Source organism: Sciurus vulgaris (assembly GCF_902686455.1).
Source record: "Sciurus vulgaris genome assembly, chromosome: 15".
Classification (NCBI taxonomy): Eukaryota; Metazoa; Chordata; class Mammalia; order Rodentia; family Sciuridae; genus Sciurus; species Sciurus vulgaris.
Genome location: NC_136476.1, coordinates 86,162,583 through 86,174,193, shown reverse-complemented (window position 1 = coordinate 86,174,193; position 11,611 = coordinate 86,162,583). Strand labels below are relative to the sequence as shown.

Sequence of the window (11,611 nt, the reverse complement as noted above, 5' to 3'; positions counted from 1 at the left end):
AACAACTTTGCCCGGCTGCTGAACTTGGCAAACACATCCATTCAATTCTTGAATTTCCCCTCTTTATTCTTTATCCCAGGAGAGGTCATGGAGGAAAATGTGATATGGAAGCACCCCTTGCATAGTGCAGCACCTGCAAACCCCAGGGGACATTTGGCAGTATCTGGGGACATTTCTAATTGTCAGCACAGGAGAGTGAAGCAGGCACCACTGGGCTTCTCGTTGGGATGGGGCAGTACTGAACAGGGAAGCACATCAGTAGTGCCAGAGACTGCAGGTGTGACCCTCCCCAAGGAGGACTGCTGGCTATTCCACCTGCCTGCAATGCATGAGAGCAGGCTTGCTGCCTAGTGGCAGCTGCAGGGGTCTGCCACCTGTCAGAGACCTCTGTGAGGTCTGTCAGCCATCTTGTCTGCATTCACTGGTCCCTTGCCACTTAGTATTTGAACATTCACTGTCCCCTGCTCTGGCTGTGCAGTTGCTTGCCCGCAGATAGGCAGAGGCACAGATTCAGACCCATTACCACCTACTGAGGCTTCCCTTAGCCTGGGCCCTGTCCTAGGTGGCTTCACACATGCCTTTTCAGGTACTTCTCACTGTAGCCATGCGGGAAAGGCTTTCATTGTCCCCAGTGCACAGACAGGTCGACACTGGCCCAGGTTTTCTTAATCAAAGCCTGCTTTCCACTACATTCTGTTGTTTTCCCAGACTCATTTCACTTAGATACATTAATCGTCTCATATCTCTGTCCATGAATTTATACTCTTTTTGCAACCTTTTAACAGGCCTAGTGGTGAGCTGTGGAACCTTAAAGTAGTAGAGAAAATTTAACCAGATACCCAGAGTTCAAAGTTGACAATCCCGTGTGATCACAATTACCATGGTCCAGAAACAGCCCAGAAGGGATGAATTGTCCAACCCTGGGCTCTTGAGTAGACTTCTACAGAGGTTTCCTCTCAGCTGTCAGAGTCCTATAAGAAATATAGGCAGAGAGATGCCAGTACCCAAGGGCCTGGTGAGAGGCACTGCTGTGCTTGCTGTAGCTGGCCCAGCAAAAAAAAAAAAAAAAAAAAAAAGCAGTATCGTACTGCCTGTGAACGGTCCCATGGCGCAGTTTTTCGTGGAGCTGATTTGAACTTGCTTTCCCCCAACCCCAGCCTAGCTGAGATCTGTGTAGTCCCTGTCCTGGGTGCTGGGAGTGAGGCTGGGCTTCTGGGGAACTGAGAGCAGGGCTGCTGGTGGAATGAGGGGTGGGCTGCAGCGTGGGTGTTGGCTGCCACTCTGCGGACGGGGGAGGACCTGAAGAGCAGGCCAGTTTTCCTCCTTTCTCTTCCAAAGCTGTCCTGCTCAGCAGCCCACTGAGCATGCACAGCCTCAGGTCCAGTTGACACCAGCCTCCACCGGCAGGAAAGCAATTTCAGTTTCTGTCCATCTGGGCCTTGCTTTCTCACTTAGGAAGGAGAGCTTTGGAGTGAGGGATTGCTAACGCATTTCTGTAATTATACCAGGGTACTTTCCATCAGGCTTTTTCCCCCTCAGCCTCCCCAGGCTCTGGAATCAAACAGGCCAAGTACAAATTCCAGTTCTGTTTCTACTGCTCGACCTCCCAACTGCCCACCAAGTCCCTGTTTCCTCCCCTGTGGAATAACAGTATCTGCCCCTTGGGGTGGTTGAGGCCCTTCATGAAATGGTGCACGGGAAACACTGCCCTGCAGATGACACTCACTGGTGCCCAGTGAGTGGTGGCTGTGATCCAGACCCTTTTCTTCCCTTTTAGGTTTTTGCATCCTTTGTGCAGCTTCTTTGCTTTAATATTAGAAGATATAAAATCTCTGATACTGGCATTGTGTCTGTGAAGTGCTATGAACGATCTCCATCTGTGTCCTCATTCAGCCCCCCACCCCTGTCAATCTCTGCAGTCACCCAGGGTGATACATTCTCCTGCTTTGTAGACAGAGCCTGGGATCTACCACTTCCCAAGGGTGGATGGGCCTTGGATCTGGGCCCTCCCAGTACTGATAGCCCCAGATAGACACCAGGCTTGTGGGGACCAAGAGCAGCAACTGCTTCCTCAGGGCAGCAGGGGTGTAGAGGTGGGTGCATCTGCCAAGCCAAGAGTATGAGGCTGGGCAGCACCAGCAAAGTCCCAGCAAGTGAGTCCCCAGATGAAGCACATGCTGGTACACGTGTGTCTTTGTACACTCTGCCCCACCACCAAAGGGCTGGGAAGGCACCAGGTTCAAGGCCATGACTTCTGAGAACAGCCTTTGCTAGAAAACTGACAAAGTGCCTGCCTGCGTCACTGCCCCCTTCCTAGGAGCCCAGGCAGCCGGCTCTCACCTGGCCGATGGGACCTCTCTGCAGTGACAGGGAAGTTCTCTTTTCTGCTCTTTTCTGCCAGCCTCTTTCTCCCTTACATACCCAGTGACACACATTTTCTTAAAGTATTTCCTGTTCGCTCACCAAGTTTCATCATTGCTTGCTTCGTGTTTTCTGATGTGCCAAGATGGTAGCATTTTCCTAGTCCTCCTCTCGCAAGGCAAACCATGACTTTGGTTCATGTTTGCTGCCATGGGCAGGTGACGGCGAAGCTGAGAGCACTTGCCCAGGAGGTAGACCAGTGCCTGGAGACAGTGAGCAGTCAGACCTGTCAGGAGGGAAAGGGGAAGAGAAGGCGAGGGGTCCGGGCGTCCAGCGGTGTGCGGAGAAGAGGGCACTCCCAGCTGGTGGAGTCTCCTGGTCTCCAGAGGGAGGGGCCCACAGAGGGGAGCCGCTCCCGACTACAGAGCCGTTTAGTCACTCATCCTATTCGTTTATAGGTTTTTCTTTGATATTCTATGAAATAAAAGCCTCCTATATGGAATTTTTTAAAGTGACATCCCCTCTCATTTTAGAAGAAAGAGCTAATGTTCAAAATCATAATCCTTTTTTTTATTTGTCAATGGACCTTTATTTTATTTATTTATAAGCAATGCCGAGAATCTAACTCTGCCTCACACTTGCTAGGCAAGCTTTCTACCACGGAGCCACAACCCTAGCCCTCAAAATCATAATTATTTTTATAAATATTTCTGTCATGTGCTTATATATTTATGAATTACTGTTTCAACCAATGTCTTCTGGAAGTTTCTTCTTGCCCTCAGTTGCTTTTTCTAGCATTCTCTAGTCTTCAGAGAGCCCACAGTGGCAGTTTTTCTTACGCAGACCCGTGTGGTTCACACTGGACATGTGATCTGTCCTGCTTGAGTGGGCCCTCCGCTCGTGGGCCTGCCCCTTGTGTGGCTTACTCAGTTTCCCCAGCTGCCAGCTGGGACCTGGATGTTAGGGCCATTCCAAGAGGAGATTGAAGGAAAGGAACATTTAAGGGTATGCAGCCACATCCAAGGAGAGGAATGGTGTGGTGTCTTGAGTTCTGGAGCGTGCAGCACCCTGGATTTCCTTTTCCTCACAGGTGGCTTTCCTCGGGAGCAGGGCCCCTGGATGCTGTTGCACAGTAGCAGCTGAACTGTTGCCATCTCTCCAGCAATCGCAGCTTTCACCCCAGAGCTCGCCACCCTTCCCGCCCTGGGTTGCCTGGTGCTTTGGGAGTAGCATGTCGTTTCACTTGAGAGGAGGCCAAACAGCATGGGAGATGGGTGTGAGCCCTCGGGTCTCTGGAGGGAAAGCCCCGGTCTCCAGGTCGGTTTACAGGACAGGCGTGCCGTGGGACTTGGCTATTGCCCCCAACCCAAGACAGCAGCAAGTCAGCCCACATTGTACTTGATGAGATTAGTGGCGGTTCTTAGTGTGGCTGGTTAGGACATGGAAGAGAATGGTTTTGGGAACCTCAGGGTGTGAGGGAGAGTTCAGGAATTCCTCAGTGATCTTAGGAAGCCCCTTCTTCCTTCAGGTTTGGCCTCTGTTTCCTGATCACAATCCACAGAAAAATAATCTGACTCGGTTTCTGCAACAGAATGTTTTCTATTCATAGCAGTCTCAAGCTGGTTTACAGGAACTTTTATTCATTTATTTTTCAGACAGCTCTCTTTAATCTCTCTCCTCCTGCTTATACTTCATGTTTCCTTTCAGAACCTGAGCTGGCTGGAAGAGAAGGAAAAGGAAGTTGTCAGTGCTTTGCGCTACTTTAAGACCATTGTGGACAAAATGGCTATTGACAAGAAGGTACTGGAGATGCTTCCAGGCTCAGCCAGCAAGGTGCTGGAGGCCATCTTACCCCTGGTGCAGACCGACCCTCGGGTCCAGCACAGGTGAGTTGCTCCCAAGTCCTTGGCTGTGTCACCAGTGAAGGTGCAGAGGCATCTTGGTTTGGGGCACTTCAAACACAGGTGTCTAGGAATAGGAAACAGATTCTTCCTCCTCCCACAGCTGTCCCGGCAATGAAATCCTTGCTCTTCCTGGGGCCTTGACACGGAAGCAGATAGATCACTGCCATCCCAAGGGACATTCTCTAAGTACCTTCAGTCACCCTACATGTTTAACCAACTTTTATTAGGACCTTCAGGTCCGTCATTAGAGTCCTCAACTGCTTGGATGATCAAAGAAAGAGGTAGAGAAGAGCCAGCCTCAGGGCTTGGGTAGGGGAGCCCTTTGCCAGAGGCAGGCCAGGGCCTCCTGAGCAATCTGGGAACTGGGGGCAGGGACAGCTTCGTTGAGTGCAGGGCCCTGTACTGCTAGAGTGCATTTCTTCTTAAAGGTCACAAGCAGTTGGCCCCACATTGATTGCTAAGTATAAAAAGAAGGGCCGTATTAAACGTAATCTCAGTTGAAAGCCTAGCAGGAAGTTTCTCTTAGGAGGCTGGCCCAATATTTGTTTTTCATCCATGGTGCCTCTTCAGAGGAAATGCATCTCTGCTTCAGTTCCTTCTAGATGGCTCAGTGGTTATTTGGCCCCCATGAGACTGAGCTTTTATGAATGACTTTCAGAACTTGGCAACAAAATTCAGTTTCCTTCTTGTGGAAGATAAAGCCAATGGTGTCTTTATTTCCAAGGAACTGTCTGCCCTGGGTGTCCCATGGACATTTCTGCTGATCACTAGAGATCATGGCCTTTAAGCCAGAAGCCCCCTGCTTCTAGCCAGTGTGGTTAGCCTGCTACTGTCTGTACTGTGACTCCCATGATTAATCCTTGCCCACCTCCCAGGAGGGCTTGATCTGTTCTACTTCAAGAAGGCTGTAGTCAGATGCACAACGACTTCCTGTTAAGTCCTCTCAAGTATCTATTTTTGTATGATGGTCCCTCCCAGGGAAGAGTTAAAATCTAGTTGAAAATCCCCCTCAGATAATAAAGGGGCTAATTTGTGGTATCAAGTTAGAAGCTCTGTGGGACTTGAAGAAGGGAGAGTTTGGAGAGAACTGGAGTTAGTCTGACCAGGCTTCCCTGAGGAGGACTGCAGCAGACCCAAGAACGCTGGAGTTGACTGGCAGTGAATGGCCAAGGACCCGAGGCCAGCCAGCAGGGGAGGAAGCAGTGGCACAAGAGGATGGATCACCTCTCCTGCCACCTCCTGTGCTAGTCAGCCTCTGGGAAAGTCCCTGCTAGAGTCACCTTAACTAAATCCTGCAGCTAAGTGTTACGGTGCTAGCTCTTTCAGTGCCTGCAGGGGATCTTCAGCATCTGATGCTGGTGAAAATTAAATATTAAATGTCCCCATTCCACCTGATCATCCCCCAGATGTGCAGTGCTGTGGTGGAGCCACAGTGTGGAAGGCTAGAGGCTAGTCTTTGCTTTTTGTATTTTTTTGCCTTTTGTATTTTGCTCTCCCTCTGTTATAATGCCTAAAGTCTGAAATGGAAAGATAACCTTTCCAGAATTCCCAGGGCAAGTTATCTTGGATTATTCAAAAACTCTGGCAAGATGAGTAACTTATATATCTTGGCTGTTTCTCTCTGCTCGCTGGGGCTTCTCCCAGTGCTCACTGGGCTCCTCTTGCATGCATTGGAATCAGAGCTGGTACATCTCACACATGCGCGCGCACACACACACACACACACACACAGGTGGCCACTGTCACACATCCCCACCACCATCACAGGTCACCTTGCTTGGTTCATTGTTTTCTCAGAATAGTCACTAGTGCATTTCTCCATCTGCTCACCACAGTTACGATGCGGAGAGGATGGTGAAGCTGAGCCAGGCAGGAGAAGCTCTAATAAACTGCACGTGCTTCTGAGCTCATGCCTCTGCCTTTAAAGGATCCTGCCCAGTAAAATTCCACAGGTCTCTTGGCTTCTGTGATCTGTCCAGAATGAATTTTAGTCTGATTCAAAATAACACAAAGCTTTGACCTGGCCCAGTGTTTAGCCACTTGATGAAGAGGAGACAGGTGCTGTACGAGACATCATCAGAATCTCGTAGAGAGATATGAAGTTTAGAAAAGCTTATTAACTATTTTGGTAAAACATGTTATATTTGGAAATAAAGAATTTCATAACACAGATGAGAACATAAAAGTCTCACAAAATCTTGTTTGGCTGTAAGGAGAAAGGCACAGGGCAGATGAGGTCTGCTTCTTCACCAGAGGCAGGGATTTTTAAAAAGCAAGATGAGCAATGTGCCCTGGCCATTAAGAAATTGGTCCTGTACCATGTGGACCTCTGCAGGTAGTGGTCCTGCTTGAGACTTGTTTCACATTCTTTTTTAAAACCTTCCCTTTCTCTAGCTCAGCCCTCTCCTCCTGCTACAGCCGAGTGTACCAGAGTCTCGCCAACCTCATCCGTTGGTCTGACCAGGTGATGCTGGAAGGTGTGAACTCAGAGGACAAGGAGATGGTGACAACTGTGAAGGGAGTCATCAAAGCCGTGCTGGACGGAGTGAAGGTACCAGGGCGGGTTCTAGGCTGTGCTGGTTGGGACTTAGAGCAGCCAGCCTGCTTAATGTTAGGAGCTTGTTCACAAACTTAATGCCTGGGAATGAATGTCTTCCAGAGTCTGGCGCTCTGGCTCATAACTGCTTAATTCTCTCAGGACTGGTCCAGGTGGCTCTTACAAGCCTGTGGGGTTCTTGTCCACACTGTTGAAAAGGCTGCCAGAGGCACATTGTGTTTAGTTCTTAAGAGTCCATAGCACGGCTCTGACTGAGCACACTGCCAGCGAAGCACAGTGCAGTGAAGACTCTTCCCACATTTTTTTATTGGTGCATTGTAGATTTTCATAATGGGGCTATCTATTGTTATATATTTGTACCTGTGGAGATTGTTTTTGCATTGACCTTTCACAGAACTCCTAGTAAACCAGCTGTTCCTTTTCGTGTTCTCGGAAATTTGGGGATTCTTGGTAGAAAAGCAAGACTGAGATAAGAAATGAACTGTATTTACTTGATATCTCTGGTGTGGTCTGAGGATTCACCATCCAGGGAAGTCAGGAGCAGTGTAACGGGAAATATGACTCTGTAGTTAAGGTGGGAAGCAAAGGCCAAGAGGCCTGCTCAGGGTTCTGCAGCATAAACCCTAATTGAGAAAGTAAGTCCTGGTGGATAAGAAGTAAGGGAAACATAGAGCAGGAAACCCGTGCGGGCCTTTGGGCCAGGGCTAGAGCGTGGGCAGTAGGAAGTGGAAGCCTGCTGTTACATGAAGCCGTGTCTTGTGGTGGGAAGAGCTGGCCTTGAGGCCTGTCTAGCTTCGAATTCCAAGGCCACCACTTACTGGCCAGTTTCCTCATCTACTCTGTACCTTGGTTAACTGGTCCATAAATAGGTGTGATAACAGCACCATGTACCCTATGTGCACACATGATTACACACCCTGTGTAACTCTACATCATGTACAACCATAAGAAAGGGAAGTTGTACTCCATTTATGTATGATGTGTCAAAATGCATTCTGTTGTATATAAATAAAAATTTTTTTTAAAAATAATAGCGCCATGCGTCATCAGGTTGCAGGTGGGATTGGATTAGTCAGTATGTGGGGTGCTTGTAGAACAGTGCTTGGCATGTGCTGAGCACTGGGCATTAGCACCATTTATTATTCATTGTGTGGTGCTAAATGCATGATTTATGAATGTGGCTTAGAAAAACTATATCCTCTTCCCTTCTACCCACCAACCTGAAATGGTAGCTGAGGTACTTACTCTACATCAAGAAAGATTCCTTCCTCCCACCAGGTCACAGCTTCCTGAAAGCCTCCTGGCATGGACTCTGGAGAGCAGAGCAAGGACTCCCAGGGTTTGGATGACAGAGAAAGCTAAGAAAGCGTTGTGCGGTGTGGCAATTTGCTCCCAAGTGGTTGCAATTAGTTCCAGGCCCAAAGGCTCCCACCTCTAGTACCCCGCAAGGACAGCTGAGTATCTGCAGGGATTTTGAGTTCAGGGAGGCATGGCTAGGTGACATCTGTCTCCTCCGACTGCTCCCATGTCCTCAGCACCCCCAGAGTTATTAAGTCCCACATGGTTTCTGTTGGACTGTGAGACTTCAGGCTGGAGCCCAGCGTGGTCACTTAGCTACTCTGGCCACTTCCTCGTGGTAGCTCCCCATAGGCAGCAAGAGCCTGACCTGGGAGGCACTCAGCTTAACTCTGGCTCTCCAGCTGCTGTGCCCTCCAGGCCTCTGGAGACACTGCTGTTTGCTTTCCAGGTGGCACTGTGTGGGTCCCTCCACCATGCTGATGCTGCCTAGAGCAAAACAAGTTGGCACAGAAGAGGTGAGATTTCCTCACTAGCTTCGCTATAGCCCCCCATGGAATCAGGACAGCATCAACCTCATGGAAAGGGAAATTTCTCCAGTTTTCCCATGACCAGGATGTGAAGGAGCCTGTGGGATTTGATGATTTGGTGATATCTAAGAATAAATAACTTCTCCACAGTTGTCTTAAAACTATTTTCACCAGAGATTCTGCAGTGAGGATTTCTGTAGATTCAGTCTTATTATATTTATTTAGGAAGCATGTAAGGAGCGCCTCTGTCGCCAGATGGGAACATAGTGATGAACAAAGCTCATGCAGGCCTTGACCTGTGGGCTTGTGTTCCCAGGGCAGGGGACCCTGTGCATCTAGACGCCTCCATTGCCTCCCTCAGGCAGAAGACCCGGCTTGGCCCAGCAGGGTGCTCTGTGCTCAAGCCTCCCTCTTGTCCTCCAGGCCTGGGACACCCCACACACCCACGTCCCAGTGGCTGGGAGGGACCAGGAGTGTGCAAAGGCACATGCCTGGCTGTCGGCATCCCTCCGAGAGGTGCAGCGTTCCTCCAGACTGACTCACTGTCTTTCAAGTGACTCATTCAGTTGTTGGACAGAATTTCATTTTGGGGAGAAAGATTGAAAAAATGTTTTCAAACCAGATGACTGTACTCGTCCCTGAGTGAGAGGTCATTCATCTTTTAAGCCCTGGTTGGCTGTGAGGTTTTGAGATATTTACTCTGAAGTTCTGGGGACAGACGAGGTAAGGTAATAGACATGAAGTCTGAGTGCTAGGTACCCGGTAGACTTGGCTGGGTACTGCTCCCCACAGAAATGCTCATTTCCAGAAGAGCTCACCTTCGCCAGTCCCTGACAGTGGCCAGGACTCTTCCAGGCAATCTGGCAAATTTCACATCTTCCCAGCTTTGTAGTTTAATTTCAGCATTTCCTCCTCTACCTCAGACTGTGAGTCTTCACCCAACTCCCTGTACTCAGCTCTGCCCTCTTCCAGGCCTTTCAGGGTGCGAAGACTTTCTCTGTAGGCCTCCACTCTTCAGCTGAAACTCTCCCCAGCCTCCAGTCGCACACACACGTGCCAAACCAACAAACAAACTTGTGGAAACCTACAATTCTGTCATTTAACCATCACCCTCAAAACCAATCTTAGGTGCCAGACTCTATTTGTAAAATAGCATATTTTGAAAGGAATATTTTCTGGCTGTCAATTCAGATTAGGTGTGATAGCAAGGAACCCCCAAATAATAGTAGCTTTTTTAAAAAAATATATTTTTATTAGTTGTTGACGAACCTTTCTTTACTAATTTGTATGCAGTGCTGAGAATCAAACCCAGTGCCTCACACATGCAAGCCAAGCACTCTACCACAATCCCAGCCCCTAGAGTAGCTTTTTGAAACAGAACTTGTTCAGTGTCATCTGTGAGAAGTACAGAGGTGGGCCGTCAAGGACTGGCAGCACACTGTCACAGCACAGGCAGGGGTTTCCATCCTGTGTTCCTGCTCTCCTTAGCACATGGATTCTACTTCATGATTCAGAATAGCTGCTTCATCCCTCGCCATCATGTCTACGTTCTGGCCAGCAGGGAAGATGAGAGTAGGAAGTTGGGCCTTCTCCCCTTAAGGAGGCTTCTTAGAAGGCCTCACAAAATTTCCACGTACATTTTACTGGCCAGACCTTGATCATGTGCCCAGCTGAAAATCTATTGGGAAGAACGTGTACTATGGCGCAACCACCCGTCTCTGCCACATTGACATTTCAAATAAGCCATTCCTTGTATCCTGTTCAGACTGTTTCTTAATGTTTTATTATGAATGATTTCAAACACGTGCAAAACAGAAATGGGAGTAGGAAGAGAAGAGAGCCTGAGGTCCGTCAGGCTTTCCCGGGTTCTCCCCTCCATCGCGGCCACTTCGGTGTCTTCTCTTCCTCCACCTGCTCCCTAGGTCATGTGGGGCAGGTCCCACGTCTGGAACTGGCCTGTTTGAGAAAGGAACACTGCAGGTCTTCCAGGCCACGGAGGGCCTGTGTTGCCTGTGCCCTTTGTTTTCATTTCTGTTCTCTTTGAACCAACCCTTCGTACTTGAGAGCCTTGCAGACACCAACCCTGGGCTGGATTTGGCCTGCAGGATGTGGTTTGCTACTTTTAAATAGCTCACTTTGTTTACTTCAAGGTCCAAATAAAGTCCATCCTCTAGCTCGCTGATTGGTGTCAAGTTTTCTTCACTTTTCTCCTTCCAACTTGTGTTTTTGGAGAGCTACTGTTCCTAGAGGCCCACAGTCTGGAGCTGTGCAGGGCACCTGGTGGTGCTGCAGACCTGAGGCTGCAGCAGATCCAGGCCTTGTGCCTGGGAGAATGCTCTGGTGTCCTCGGATGAGGCTTTCCCTGGGAGGTGTCAGTGGCCTTCACGGTCATGACTGCATCTATTGCTTCTTCAGGGTTGCAAAATGACAACAACGTGGACGTCTGCCATTCCTTCATCACTGACTTAGCTGGAGTGTGTCTGAGAGACTTCCCCTCATCACCTTGCAGAGCTCAATTACTCCCTTCCATATGCCCGTTTTCAAATCAGTATTTTCAAGAACCCTTTAGCATGAACTTTGAATGGATTTTAGAAAAGTGTCATCATGAAGGAGTGAATCGAGGCATATTGACATGTTTCACCCAGTGCAGAGTTGCTCTTAGTGACATCCAAGTCCCACCTCGTGCCTGTGGGCAGCTCTCTGAGGCGCTTCCTGCATGCGTTCTGATATGGCATTGGAGGTCTTTGCTAGCTCTCTCACTTCTGGCTATGAGAAGTTGATGTGGGATCCTCTTGTACTTCCTGGGTTTTCTTGGTAGGGGCATTGGTGACAGTTTTATTGAGATGCAGTTTACCCATCTGGAACGTGCCACTTGGTGACTTCCGAGTATTTGTTCCTGCACCCTGGTGCGCAGTCGCCACCACAGCCAGCTTTAGAACACAGTGGTCTCAGAATGAGTACCA

General features: G+C 49.1%; 1 protein-coding gene across 1 annotated transcript in view; it reads left to right on the top strand.

The window, feature by feature from the left end:
* RAPGEF1 (Rap guanine nucleotide exchange factor 1) overlaps positions 1–11,611 on the top strand; it is a 117,575-nt gene that overhangs the window by 62,655 nt on the left and 43,309 nt on the right. The window contains exons 4-5 of the mRNA XM_079113490.1: positions 4,069–4,247; positions 6,660–6,816. Of these exons, the coding sequence (XP_078969616.1) occupies positions 4,069–4,247; positions 6,660–6,816 (336 nt within the window). The remainder of the gene's footprint in view (positions 1–4,068; positions 4,248–6,659; positions 6,817–11,611) is intronic.